Source organism: Salminus brasiliensis, chromosome 5, assembly GCF_030463535.1.
Source record: "Salminus brasiliensis chromosome 5, fSalBra1.hap2, whole genome shotgun sequence".
NCBI classification, from domain to species: domain Eukaryota; kingdom Metazoa; phylum Chordata; class Actinopteri; order Characiformes; family Bryconidae; genus Salminus; species Salminus brasiliensis.
This window is the reverse complement of record NC_132882.1, coordinates 12752260-12767264: the sequence shown is the minus strand read 5'-3', so window position 1 is coordinate 12767264 and position 15005 is coordinate 12752260. Positions and strand designations below refer to the sequence as shown.

The 15005-nt window shown below is 40.1% G+C and overlaps 2 protein-coding genes across 4 annotated transcripts; both read left to right on the top strand.

Annotated features, from left to right (window-relative positions):
* The first annotated feature begins 833 nt into the window (after window positions 1-833).
* Window positions 834-4677, top strand: cbx3b (chromobox homolog 3b). Of its 2 annotated transcripts, XM_072679410.1 has the most exons (5): window positions 834-1048; window positions 2101-2246; window positions 2604-2769; window positions 3596-3756; window positions 3862-4677. In XM_072679410.1, the coding sequence occupies exons 2-5, from the start codon at window positions 2107-2109 to the stop codon at window positions 3977-3979; spliced, it is 585 nt and encodes a 194-aa protein (XP_072535511.1). In that variant the 5' UTR covers window positions 834-1048; window positions 2101-2106; the 3' UTR covers window positions 3980-4677. The 2 variants fall into 2 exon arrangements, with proteins under 2 accessions (XP_072535511.1, XP_072535512.1); XM_072679411.1 differs by lacking the exon at window positions 834-1048 and having other exon boundaries at window positions 1374-2246.
* A 60-nt stretch (window positions 4678-4737) lies between these two features.
* On the top strand, window positions 4738-8394 carry snx10b (sorting nexin 10b). 2 transcript variants are annotated; one of them, XM_072679414.1, is made up of 5 exons: window positions 4738-5688; window positions 5821-5927; window positions 6047-6147; window positions 6693-6794; window positions 7421-8394. In XM_072679414.1, the coding sequence occupies exons 2-5, from the start codon at window positions 5835-5837 to the stop codon at window positions 7620-7622; spliced, it is 498 nt and encodes a 165-aa protein (XP_072535515.1). In that variant the 5' UTR covers window positions 4738-5688; window positions 5821-5834; the 3' UTR covers window positions 7623-8394. The 2 variants fall into 2 exon arrangements, with proteins under 2 accessions (XP_072535515.1, XP_072535514.1); XM_072679413.1 differs by having other exon boundaries at window positions 4738-5927.
* The last annotated feature ends 6611 nt before the right edge of the window (window positions 8395-15005 follow it).

Below are 15005 nucleotides of genomic sequence, written 5' to 3'. Positions count from 1 at the left end.
GTGAAATCAGATTTTTTTTTTTTACTTTTACAATATATCTAACCTTTATAATGAATAAAGGGACAAAAATTTATCTTTTTATGTTGACCTCCATTGACCTCCAAATTTCCAAAGTTGATGTTTTAAAGTAATTGTTTCTGATATGTATGCATATATAAATACACAGTTTTTTAATGCCTAAATGATAAACGTGATGAATGTATGGCAGTGTAATCTTTTACTGGGAGTGTGTGAAGTAGCCTGGCTGCAGTTCATCGTTAGCTACATGCCGGTGCCACATGGATACACTTATGCAAACCAAAAAGTACCTATAATATATATATATATTTTTTTATATTATTAATAATTTGTATATATAAATTGACCATAATATATATTTGCTAATAAATATTAAATAAATAAATAAGCGTTTTTTGCTTTTTGACATAATGTGAAATTTGATTTTTTTTTTACTTTTACAATATATCTAACCTTTATAATGAATAAAGAGACGAAAAAAAAATCTTATTTTTACGTTGACCTCCATTGAAAGTTTTTTGGGTTTTTTTTTTTGTGCTGCCCCTGTAAAGTTAGCTAGCTAGTGCTACCACGTGGAGGTTTCCGTGCAGTGAATAGTTAGCTAGCTAGCTAATGCTCAGGCTTTGCTGAGCTGGACTAGGTTTAAACCTGAACTTAGACTGAAGGAGGTGACTGTAATATTGATGTAAACAGGTCGACCCCGTCTTTGCGGTGCCTGATGTGTAATCCTGCCGCTTTAAGGCCCCCAATCCTCCTCCCTGCACTTCCGCCGCGACTCCCAATCGGCCATTTTAAATTTCCCTCATTCATGAAAAGTTATGTAAACACGGCCAAAGACGCTGAAAGCCATGTTGATGGTGGCGACCTGCCCGCGGTGATGATAGCGAAGCAAACACCCGGCGATTGCTGAGCGCTTCACCGGCTTCTCCCTGCTGGAGCAGCCGCGGTCGGTCAGGGTCCACTGTCGCTCTCAGCTGCGTTGGGGATCCTTTAAAAAGAAAAGCACCTGATAAACAGTGGCGGCGGTCAGGTGGGCTAGCAGGGACCTCCAGCGTGCTGTGGGAATGCCCTCGGGTTGCCTTTCCTGTGCTAACAGACGCTCAGATGCTCGTTTAGTACTTTCTGGGGGGCAGAGTGGTCGTCAGTGTAGCTGGAGGTCGTGTTTGAGGGGGGTAGAGTTAGCGGTGTGGGCTACGACAGCTAGAGGTGGGGAATCCAGTTCCAGGAAGCGCACGTCCACTCCAGGGTTTTGTTCCAACTGCCTGGACGGCTCTGCTGCAGCAGAGCCGTCCAGGCAGTTGGAACAAAACCCTGGAGTGGACGTGCGCTTCCTGGAACGGGATTCCCCACTTTCGTCCGGATTACAGTGGTATGCACTTAGTTTTTCAATAAATTAAGCATAATAAATAATTGCTGGTTTGTCAAGCATCTGATAAATACCACATTTGTGACTCAGAACATCCTACTAATGTGTTTATTTCGACTTCAAAGTTGTCCTAAACTATCAAACACCAGCACACCTTTTATTCTTCTAATTTTGGGTTTACCTTATCCAGGTAAGCTGAGGAATAGCTGCTTTGTGGGTGTGTGAGAGCTTAAGAGACGTAGTGAGGACTGGGTGGTTATAACCCATATGTGAAAAGTCAGTCCTACACACTTCTTCCCCATACTGCAAACATAGGCAAGATATATATGCCTCTTTAAATGATTATGTTTCTGCCAAGACGTGTATGGTGCCCAAGCTGCTTTTGCTTTAGAAGACCCACCGGAAGATATGAATCCACCTAGATCATTTATTTTGGACAATGTCTATTGGTCCATTCATCTTGAGGCTGTCAGAAACGGTCAGATTTACGTTATGTCAAAAATAAGGTTTTGTGTTACAGAGCATTTTACCTTGGTGTTATGTATTATGCCTCGTTTTATGCAAACACAGTAAAGCCCAGCTTTAGGAGGGGAGATCAACGCTAGGAAGTTTTGCAGGATCTGCTTTTTAAACCTGGGAAGTTCCAGACTTTGTGTAGGGTCAATAAAAATGGATATGAACAACAGTTTTAAAATATCTCTCTCCATGTGTTTCAGGAAAATATGAGGAAAAAGCAGAATGTGAAAAACAGGAAGGCAGAGGAGACAACAGTGGTCCAGGAGTTTGCTGTGGAAAAAATCATCCGAAGAAGAGTCAACGATGGAAAAGTAGAGTACTATCTGAAGTGGAAAGGCTTCACTGAGTGAGTGTTGAGGAATATTTGACGGTGTGTCTGGCGACACCCATGTTCTTTTTCCGGGAGGTGGAAGGATCGGTCATGCACCCGTCACATTATTTAAAAATGGCTTGAACATCTCTTATTTATTTATAAAGTGTATAATGTGAACTAAATGTTCTTGCTCAGAGCAGAAATAAGCTCTATAGGTTAAAGTGTGTATCAATGATGTATCTCTGCATACATTTGCTGGTCCAGTGTGATCACTGTCCATTTCAAAAACATTAACACAGAGAGAGAGAGAAATCACACTTATTTGCTCTTTGAACATGGCTGAAGGTATAATGCAGACATAATGCAACTTCTCCTGCTTTGTTTCCCCAGTGCTGAAAACACCTGGGAGCCAGAGGACAATCTGGACTGCCCTGAGCTTATAGAGGAGTTTCTCAGAAACATGGCTGTTTCAGGGGAGACTGAGAGAGAGGGCAGTCCCTCTCTGGAGCCAGTAATCCAACCCAAAGAAGAACTGACTGAGCTGGATGCTGACACAGTAAGTGTTTATACCAATGTCAGAATGGTCATGCTTAACCATGAAGTGAACTTCCTTAAATAAAAATCTCATGTCAATGCCATGCACATGCTTTCCTCTCACATGCTGGTCCAGTTAGGCCAAAACTTTCAGGCTATGCCTTCAAAAGTCATTGGGTTGACTGGTTTCAATTTTAGTGATATACCACAGAATATAACCCTCTGATAACCATTTTATTTTGAAGTTGGATCATTTATAATAACTGTATGATTGCTGTCTCTTTAAAAGACAGTATTAAAATAGTGTGCTACTGCTGCCAGAATGTGTTAGTATAACTATATAATTAAACTACTTGAAAAGTAAGTAATAGTAATGCTGATGAATGCATATTTTTTTAATGTGTAGTTAATTTGTTTGTGAAAGAGGTTTAATAAAAAACTTACCAGTAAATAAATGGGAAATTAAAAAATAAAATGAACCTATTAGTATTAAACAAGGAGGTAATAAAATTACATTAGGAATTAAGATAAAAAAAAAAAGAAAAATATTATAATAATTAAAATTCAAGTAAAAGTCAAATTAACCAGTTACCATTCTGGATGTCAGTAGGGTTTAAAAGTTTAAACTGGTTAGGTGACCTCACTCACTCACTCACTCACTGACTAAGAAATTCCTGTATTTGTAGTGATAAAAAAAGAAGCCAGTTTTCTATTGTGCTGGGAATGAGGACTAATATCACACAGCACATCTTCGTACCTCGTATCTCCTCCTTAACCAATAATAATGTGGATCCAGGTAGACATTTGATTCAAACTTCCGCATGTGTACTAATACTTCTCATCAACAGGCTCATCAACAGCAGTGTCAGAGTGCGCAGACAGAGTGCGAGACCGGAGGGCCTGGTGATCATGACACAGCACCTGTCGATGACCCGTCAGCTTCCCCAGAGCCAGAGCGCATCATCGGCTCTACTGACCGACATGGAGAGCTCATGTTCCTCATCAAATGGTACGTTTGTTCCTGTTGCATCTTTGTTTGGTGCTATTTGTAGTTTCATTGATTTTTCAGCTGCTTTGCTTTTATCTCAAATCTCAAATCTCTGTGCTATTGCAGGAAAGGCACAGATGACGTAGCCCTGCTGACTGCGAGGGAGGCCAGTGCAAGATGGCCTCAGATGGTCATCGGTTTCTATGAGGACAAGCTGACTTGGCATGCGGAAGAGGAGCCGTGATAATTAGAGTGGATTATACCTCGTGGTAGCTTTTAAAAGTTCCCCCAAGCACACTTAAGATGTGTTTGTCTGACTTACCATGTTGTGAAAGTGTGTGAATTCCCACACCACTGTGAAACTTGTCTCAGTACACTGAACCTGTAGAAGTGTTGAATTGTCTGTAGAGATGCGCTGTTAAGTCGTTGTTTTGCATATCAGATGATCTAGATTATTGCAGTCGACTGGGTAATTAGTACTGCATTTTAGGTGTAGGACTGCTGTTTAGAAAAGTATGTTATATTAGTAGTTACTGTATTTGGAATTGGACTGGACATAAGGGAGTATAGCATGTGGGATGACCCTTGTCTGATCAAACATTAGTGATGAATGGTATATGGGCTGTTGTCATTCATTGTGTGTCTTTCTGTACGCCCCCAGTTAGCACTTACTATACTGTGATTAAGACCAATGATCTGTGAGGTTAAAGCTGTAGTTTCCGTCATTTGCACATAGAAATGTAGCTGTTCAAACAAGTTCTCCCTAAAAAGAACCAGCAGTACTTTGTGCATAATGTCTTATTCCATCTCCCTTTTGGCAGTGCTGTGAGAAGGGCATTTGTTTGTTTGTTTGTTTGTTTGTTTGTTTTTACTTTCATGTTCTCTTGTAGCCCTTAAGTGGGCAACTCCAGGTGCTTTAATAAATGTCACCTTACCTCAGAATGTCTCACTTGTTATAGCAGCGTAACGTCTAAGACGCATCCGACAATCAAAACATCTCTCAGTACAACCGAAACACCAGTAGTGGCAGTGCAATGAGCTAATTTGCATATTCGGATTTCAGTCTGACTAACCGGAGACTGATTTGACTACCAAATGTAAATGCATGTGGGTAAAACCTTATCAGGATACAATTCAGATTCTAGACATATGGATGGGGGCATTGACAGGGATTTGGGGCTCCATGGAAAGATATTACATTTGCCCTCACAACTGAAACAATTCTGCTGAAATACTCAATTCATTTTTAGGGCCCCTGTCAGTCTAAGGCCCTTAGAATCATCCTAACTCCCCTTGTCCCAAACGGCACTCCGTTTACACCTGGTCACGTCATCCATCTTGACTATCAGGTTTATATAGAGATAAGGCCAATCCACATAAAACTGCAGGTGTAAACACAACCAAGACACATTTAAACCAGATCCAAATCCGATCTCTCAAACCACTGCAGGAGGTGGTCTAAGACGCATTTGAGCCACATGTTATAGCAGTGTAACGTCTCCCCGAGATGCATTCTACAACCAAAACTAAAATCCAGTAAAAATTGCTGTGCGCCCCACACAGCAATCAGATTTTGGTCTGACTAACCAGAGACTGATTTGACTATCAGGTGTAAATGCATGTGGCTCAAATTTTATCAGGATACAATTTAGATACTACTCACATGACGTGACCTAGAGTAAACGGGCTAAATCACAGAATCTCAGACTGCCAGTGGATATATCTACATGTCAGCCTAGAGAAGGAATGAGTCTGTTGTCTGACAGTGTCCTCACCTCAGTGTACGGTGGAACAGTGTTCCCTGAAGCTTTATAGCCTTGTGATATTAATAATGGGAGTAATAAATCTGCTTCAGTATTTTATTGTTTTCTGTCGGATTTGCAGCAATCTGTAAAACTTCAGCACATTTGACAGTCAGTGGCTTAAAGTGAGAACTGTTTCACAGAAACTCCAGTGAGTCAGCCCAAATGAGTCCACAAGTGCTATTAAACTTCCCTATAATTTCTCAACTTCCTATTTTGTTACAGACATTCTGACTTTACCTCCATAACAGATATCTTCTTTTGTCGCACTGTTGCTCTATAGCAGGAGTTTATCCTATGCAGGAGTTTATCAGTGTATGGGTGCGGGATCCTCGCATTCAAAAGGAGGACTTCTGGCATGCCTATATGGATTATGAAATCTGCTTACATGTAAGTGTGCTTATAACATGTTTCATAGAACATTGGCAGTTCTGCTGTTATGGACATTTTACATACCCAAGAGTTTACTGATTTAATGTCACTTTGTATGACTCCCACTCTTCCCCTAGACAAACAGTTTGGCCTTCAATAAGAAGAGCTCTTGTGTGCGGAGGAGGTACAGTGAGTTTGTGTGGCTGAGGCAGAAGCTGCAGGATAATGCCTTGCTCTTGTATGTACCCACTGAATCTCCATATGACAATATACATTTACATGTACGGCGTTTGGTTGATGCTCTTATCCAGAGCAACTTACAGTTGGATCTTGCTACACAGGTAGGCAAATGTAGTGTGAGGAGACTTGCCCAAGGACTGCTATTGATGTGTCATGGTGTGCATGCACAAAGTCAAACCCTAGTCTATCACAGGAAATGTAGGTGGTGTTACCCACTATCCACCTTCATTCCTCAGCTGGGCCACCACACCTCGCTACACCAAGAAAAGTTCTTAAGCAAGAGTCCTAACTCTACATTTACTTACCTGTGTAGCATGATTCAAATGTAGGATGGATGGATAAGAGCATCATCCAGATTTTGATCCAGACATTGTGATGAATGTCCCCCATGTATTTTATTTATAATGATTTTCTAGTATCCAAGACTTCAGCATGCATTCACATCCTACTGAATATTGATATCACAGTTGCTTATTATATGACATGTCATATCATATAACTATGCTTCTGTGTTAACTGTTTGAACTGTGGTGTGTCCTTCAGAGTGCATCTACCTGAGCTTCCTCCAAAGAACCCCTTCTTCAGCCTCAACAATGCCAGACAGATCACTGCCCGCATGGAAGGACTGAGGCTCTTTCTGCAAGAGTAAGTCAGAACAGACTATTAAGAAAAAATCTGTTTATAATCTACTTTAAAATCTATATCTGCTTTATAGGGGACTTTTCAGGCCATAGTGCTGTAAAAACATATAAAAACATTAGTTTACACCAATAAACAGAAAATAAAAATAATAAAAATCAAACTTTCACAACAGATAAAACTTAAAAGATGAACAAAAATAAGTTCTGTATGTATGTTCATATATGTTCTGAGCTTGTTTCTTATATAAATATACAGTATATATACAGTCCCACCCATAGGATCCGACTGTTCAGCTTTGAAAATGACGCAGCAATCAGTTTCATTTTACTGATTTATCAAATCTATGATGTAGTCATACAGTGCATCCCTAAAACATAGGAATTTCCCATTCCACCTTAAAAAGTGCAGAAGTCACAGTAAAAAGAACTTACTTGCGAAAGGGTTACGTTTTGCAATTCAATTTAGGGAACTAAAAGTGGTTCTTCTGTTTGTTTTTTAAAAGCATGTTTCCTAATATTATAGGCTCTAATGCAGAGCTGGTCATCAGTTTTGGAGTTTGAACAAGCTTAAAGTACTCCAACTACAACTCAGCCACAGTGACTCTCAATACTGTGTGTGTTTTCCTGCAGGATTGTGCGCAGTCCAGTGCTGCTGTCGGACAGCTGCCTGCACCTGTTCCTGCAGTCTCGACTGAGTGTGAAGAAGATTGAGGCATGTGCTGAGGGCAGGAGTCGCTACACTGTCGTTCAGGCCATTCAGAATTCTGGCTTACAGATCCAACGTTTCGGCTCAGAGAGCTTACAAGAGGAGGGAGAGACGGACTCAGAGTGACTGGGCCTATTTATTTTGGTCCTTAACTTTTAACTACACTTTTAATGTATTACTGTGGGATCACATTCAATCATGGCAATGCATGTGCCACAACAGCTTGAATTTAGGTCATGAATGAAGTCTTTCCCATTTTTAGATTGGGTGTCCATTTCGAAAGCTGCTCCGTGGCATTCCTATTGTCTTATTTTTTTTCCAATGTGAAGATATATATCAATATGATATTTATTATGTTATTACTCATCAAGCAGCCTGGCTGAATTTCTGTAAGAACATCCAGAATGCAGTCTCTGTAAGAACTATTTTGTTGTTAGAACCACAGATGGGCCCAGAGAGGTTTATTGGAAATAATTTACTGTAGGCTAGGCTTGTAAATGATGTCCCTAAACTGTAATGTGCTGAATTAAGTGAGCCTTTGGAGAACTGAATTCCAATTCCTTTGCAGACTGTGTGTGTGTGTGTGTGTGTTTGTGTGTGTGTGTGTGTGTGTGTGTGTGTGTGTGTGTGTGTGTGTGTGTTTTATTGCAGATTTTAGTGGCGATCATAATGTAGTCCAAAATGCAATTTCTCCATTGTTAGGTTTTTAGATGTTAGGATGGAGTGTGTTTTTGACCAGCAGATGGCGCCTCTGTAACGCATGTGTCTTTCTATGAGGCCCCTTCTTTAAGCCTTCAGTTCTTTGTTGTTGTTCAGCTTGTGTAAGTACGGAATATGTTTCATGATGTACATATGGGCAAAACATGTTAAACAAACACATTAAAAAACTGAACTGAGATGAGTGGTTTTGTGTAACGTAAAGAACCCATACTGTTTGCACATAAGTCAAAGTGAAACAACTGAAGTGATACATCTGCATTTTGTAACCTAAACCTAAAGAAGTTAATCAGAAGTTGCTTTAGCACCTGCCTATTAACTCCTCACACCCCAGGTTTATTATGTTGTTCAGTTATTAGTTTAGTATGTTTTGTGGAGTCCCACAGGGTTCTATTTTGGGGTCCTAATGAACCTGATGTTATGGCAGTAATGTAGTTATGTTAGTGACAGAGCGCGGGATTAAATACATGGTCTAAGAGATTAACTGTCACTGTACATGTGCCTAAAAATGAGTGTCCCTGACTATAAACCATACGCTACAGACACAGCAAATGAAAATTAGTTTGGGAAAAACTATTCTTTTAAACTATGCTGTAAAAGAACCCATATTATTTTCTGTAATACAGATGTGTAAAGATCTTCACCCTTATATCTCCTAATGTCTATTTCAAACATGGTTCTTTATGGAACCAAAAGTAGTTCTTCTATGGGACCATTGCACCTTTATGTTTAAGAGTGCATCTCCTGTTCGCTTGTAAGAGGATTCAGCCAGCAAGAGACAGCCTTTGACTCTACTGTCTCCTCCTGCACTGTCCTGTCCTGTTAAAGGCTTGCATGTTCAGGTTTGCTCAACAAGTTGAGCTGTTCCTCTAATCTCCTGATCCCCAAACATCATTCTTGCTCCCAGCCACTACAGTAAGGAGTGTGTCACTGTCCACCGCTGCCTCTCTAACAATGGAGAGTGTCTTAATAGGCTCCCCGTGCAGTCAGCTGCCTCTTAGCAAAACTGGCAGCCCAGAGACCCAGGAGCTCCCAGTGGACTACCACAGTATACACACTCATTTTGGTAGAGCTTTGTATGTGTGTGAGGCTGTGCAAAGAGTGTGTGAGAGTGTGTATGAATATGTGTTTGTTTTTTCTACTTATTGAGGACAATGTGAAATATATTTTTTTAATAGAGAAGACCCAAAACATTGCATGACAGCTAAGGTTAGGTTTAGTTGCTGTCATGCAAAAACCTTGTATAATACAGCTACTTAAATGCTAAAACAATGTAAAGAACCACTGCTATACATCTATATATATATATATATATATATATATATATATATATATATATATATATATATATATCACATATATATTGTGTATGTGTGTGTGTGTGTGTGTGTGTGTTGTTACACTCCCAAAAAAACTATTTCCCATTGTTTTAATAATGTGCATGTTTTATTGTTTATTGTTTTATTTGGATCCTCATTTATTTATTTGGATCATCATCATCATTGCTATTGCAATAGCAGCTATTCTTCCTTGGGTCCAACAAAAAAAAAAAACAGAACAATTAACAAGTAAAAAAAACTAAACAAAGTAAGACACACATACATACACGTACCTACATACACATAAGAATATAGTCCCATAAAGAAGAATACAAATAGTAGTATCTTTTAATAATATTTAATTTCCATCAACTTATGCGCACCACTCTGCAGTAAGGATTCATCGACTCTCCATATATGTGAGGTAGTGTCTTTTTATTAATTTGTATTCTTATAATCACCCCACAACCTGATAGTATAGAAAAACAAACCTGTGCCTGTGTGTGTCAGACAGGAGAGCAGCTCTAGCAGCAGTGTGAGTGGCCTACCACGCTGACAGGCCTGCTCCCAGTGCGGTTACGGTGTGTGTTGGTTAATGTCATTAAGCTGTCATTCTGTCCACCTACCAGGCTGACACAGCCAGCCCCTCCACCGACTCCTTCATGAGCTGGATTAGTCATTCTGCAGCCTAGTCAGAGCAGGTGACATTTGAGTCATACTGTTACATCCACGGAATTCGTCCTCCCCCAGGCTCCGTCCTCTGTTCAGCGCTGTTATAACTCAAATTGTATATATGTTGCATGAGTTAGGGCTTTCCTCATGGTGCAAGATGCTGAGTTGATTCATTCATCCTCACTTTTCTCACTACTGTTTTTATTGGATGACAAATATCAGCTTTCTATGACAACTAGAAAATAAAAAACTTGAAATGAATGCACTTCTTGTGTCTTTTATGTAGGATTTAGTTTAACACTCTTTGTGATTTAGACCCTTCACATATATCTGAGCCCCTTTTAAATTAGGTTCCATTTAAATGGAGAACAAGTCCAGGTTTATGGAAAGAGTCCAATGCCAGGAAACTGAGGAAGCAGTTAATTTTATGGAATCAGAATTTCAAATATTTTATGTAGAGCCCTAGTAGAGCTCTCAATCTTGGTCCTGGAAGCCCTGTTATACACGTTTTGGTCTTTTTTCCTGCTACAATACACCTGCTTTAAGAAATGATCTAATTAGCAAGTATTTCCTAAGATGAAGTGGGTGTGTTGGAATGGGCATGTACTACAGTAGTCAGAGCAGGGGGCCTCCAGGACCAAGGTTGATCTCCACTAAAGTAGGAGATCTCTTTATTATACTATTTACTGGATTAAATGTATATGTGTGTTAGAGCTTTAAGCACACTTGAAAAGTGACATACTGGAGAATCCTGAGGTCTTAATGAAACACCTGATATACTTTAGTCAAAATAACACACAAATCAAACACAAGCACCCTTCTCACCCTGTCTAAACAGCTCTGTTCAGTACATCTGGTTTGATGTGTTATCATTTAAAGGAACAGAAACTAACATTTACTTCACCTTGAGTTCACCTTTCTCTCTCTCTGCATCACATACACACTCTTTTGTTCTTGCTTGCTCACCCATGCCACTTTCTCTTCCAGCTGTAGTCTGCTGTACCTACATTTCTGTCCTTAGATTTCCAGCTACTCAAATTGGGAAATATATATATATATACATTAATGATAATCAGTATATTTTCATTTTCTGCTGACAAATGTTTTGCCTCATAAAATACTGCCTTCGCAAAGATACTGGGTGAAGCTGCAAAGATAGGAATAGGAGGGGTAGTGTAATTCTAATGAGACAGCTTGTCATGTAATAAGGCAAATGTGAATGGTGTGTTAAATGGCCTGTTTCTTAGGCAGCCCACAAAAAAAACATACAGGGGGTTTGTGGCTTGGTAGGATACAGACACCCAAATGTATGTGCACAAGCGCTATAAATGTAGTTATTTTCTTTAGAATATGTCACCTTAAAGCTGTTGTGTGTTGTAAAATAGCTCAACACAAGAAACATATTAGAAAGTATTAACACTGCTGCTACTGTTAATATGCGAACATATTTGCATTAAAAAGTTGGAATGTAAATATTTTTGCTTTTACTCTTGCACTAACTGCAAAAGCTCTGTATATGGCTGTGGCTCTGTAGCAGAGACTACAGTGTGGTAATGTCATACGCCAAAAGCTTTAACACGTCTGACACATTTGCTACATTAATTAGATTATTGTGTCGTCCTGAGGTGATGGTGATATTCATTATAAATTCATAATGAGGAGAAATAAAGGGCTCCTCGCTCCGTGACGGACAGGTAAAGGCACTTCTGGCCCTCCTCTGCTCACTATGGACTAGAAGGGCAGGGGCGAGCACACCAAATTGGAAATGGGAGGACTCTTTACTGAAGCTGTCTTATTAATCCTCTCAGGGTCTGTCGACTTGCTCATAAAGAAAGAGAGAGAGAGAGAAAGAGAAAGAGAGAGAGAGTGTTTGTGTGTGTGTCTGTGTGTGTGTGTGTGCTGCTTACATTACCCCTCCCGTCCCTTTCACGCGCTGTGGTAATGAAGCTGTCATGGCTGCCGCTGTGTGAACGTGGCTGATATTCAAATGGGAGAGCCGTCACCTGCCCATGACAGAACTGTCCAATTAGAGGCAGAGGGCAGAGACCAGGGCCAGGCACAGGGCCGCCTACTGTAACCATCACCCAGAACAGTACACACGCTCTGACACTGTCTCAGGGTTCACCGAGGACTAACACAATGGTCCAAGACCAGCACTTACAGCATAAGCTCGCTCCTATGGTGTGTAGAAAATGTGGTTGCTACAGGCTGAGGACTCTGAGGACTCTGTCTTCCAGCTGAGATACACTCCATAGGTTGCAGACATATGGACATATGATTGGAGTAAAAGCCAGTGGTTGTTCATTCATTGACGAATGCACGCCATATAGACACCGGACATTAATTTCAACTTACCACAGACTATAGAAATTCAAATGTTATATGGTAGAACTAACCACATTAAGGGTGGTAACATACATAATACATAATTTACATAATGATGTACACATAATTGTATTGAGTGTTGAGTGTTCTGTGTGCAATCTATGTATGTGACATAATTACCATCCTATTCAATGTGATTAGTCCTACCATATAACATTAGAATGCCTACTTTTATCAATTTGTCTATTTTTATTTTATTTTTATTGTCTATTAACATTTTGTTACATTTTTATTTCTGTTTCAATAAATGAAATATGTATGTTTGTGGGTTTTTTTGTTTTTGCTTTTGATCCTCAGGTAAATTAAGGTTCTTTAAAATGTTCTTTGAGTGATACCCTAAAAGAACTACTTTGGTTTGTCATGGAGTTTAAAAAGTGTTTTTACTGTAGCAGTGATGAAAGAACCTCATAGCCATTACTTTTACCAGTAACTGCGCTGATTTAATGGATGCACACATATGAACAATGCATTGCTGTCCCCATCATGTTTCCTGATTCTTACAGTTCAGTTGCCATCAGTCACACTATCCTCAGATTAAGAATACCTGAAAGCTTCAATATCTCAATGAAGCAGAGAACTCGGTCACACCTTCGATTCACAAATAGGATCAGAGCTTCTCCAGAAGGAGGGTCTGCTCCTCAGGATGTTCCACTAATCTGAACTTTGACGCTAGCAGTATATTTCACAGGACAGTGGAGAACTATTGACTGCTCTGTAATTGTCTGCTTCACTTGTCTATAGACAGTTAACCTTGAGCTGTCTGAAGAAGAGCAGAGAGCAGCTGAGACCCCGACTGTTAACGCCGATCGGCTGCCATGACAACACTAAAACCTCTCCAGCAATCAATGTGGAAGAGATTCTGGACAAAGAACACACAAACATACTCTAAAGAAAGTCCAGAACAACTGTTCTGTTCACCATGTATAGGTGAAAAGAAGGCCAACTTATCATGATGACTCTGTCATCTAGCAATCACAAGTTGATCCATGTCAAAGTAGCTTAGATTCTTATGCTTGCCCACTTTTCCTGCTTTTAACACATCACCTTAACCCCTCAATGCAGCGTATAACTCAGTAACTACAGGGGCTTCTGTATAAACTGGTGGGGCTATTCTTTGGTAATGGAAGCTGGACCATAGGCCATTTAAGGGGTTAAAGAACAGACTGTTCATTTACTGCCTAATATGAATATCCCACACCTTTCCAGGTGCCATTGCAATGATTTACATCATGTCAGCGATTTTAGTGTTATGACTGCTCTGTGTATTTAGGCCACAGGTGAGATTTCCCCTGTAGTTCTTTTGTCATCCCTGCCTTGAATGAAGTTCAGTGATGTGTGCAGGATTGCTTGAGATCACTTAACACCTGCAGTTGAAAGATGTGGCTGGCTTGCAGATAACTAGCTACAGCCAGGAAAACATACAAGAAGACATACCAGCAGGAGATGCGCTGTATAGTCTTCTTCCAAAGCCACCGGCTTCAGCGAGTAAACATCTGCTCTGCACTAAGCACTTGAAACTGAAAGTGGCTGGAACAACACTGCAAATGCCTGAACTACTGAGAAACTATGTAGTCTGCAGCAGTAAACGTGTTCTCCCATTGGATATCAGATGCAAAGTATAAAAATCAGTGTAAGCTGTTTGATTCAACACATGGTAACTCTACGAAGGCTGGTACTCTCTTGTGCTTGGACTGTATTGTTGTTTTAAAGGGAATCTGACCAACTAGTACGTCCGACTGAAACATGAAATGTGAAAAGGGCCTATTAAACAAAAAATGACAAAATAATGATACCGATTTTGCCTAAGTTTACAATAAGCTGGTCAATTTCTTTAATGCAATGCACTCCTCTGCACTATTCCTATATTACCCAACTCTAGCCTTTGTGTAGGTAGCCGACGTGTGGCAAAACTGACAAGCAGTGACACACATGAGCTTCTAAACAAAATGCTATATTATTTAACCAGTTTAGTTTGAGAGTCAGAGAGTCTGGATTGCTGACTTGATTCATCTCTGCCAGACATTTTTTTTAAAAAAAGGTTATTTAGTCTGTCTGTGTGTGTGTGTGTGTATGGGTGTGTGTGGAGGTCATTGGTTAGTGCTGAACGAGCGGAATGCTTCTCCAACAGAAGCTGCAGAAGGTGAGAGAGAAGAGAAAGACTCCACAGGGGACTCAACCATCTGCTGCAGGGCACATCAGCACTGCAGTCCATTCCAATCACAAATCAGCACACTCACACATGCACATGCACACACACACACACACGGACACACACACACTTTTTGCATTTGACCTTTATATTGTCATAAGCTATAAAGTGTATATAAATCGTGATGTCTTTTTTGTGCTTTACAATCAGTACCTAGACATCTCCCAGAGTCACCAGAATCTGTGATGGATAAGCGCCTGTTTTTTC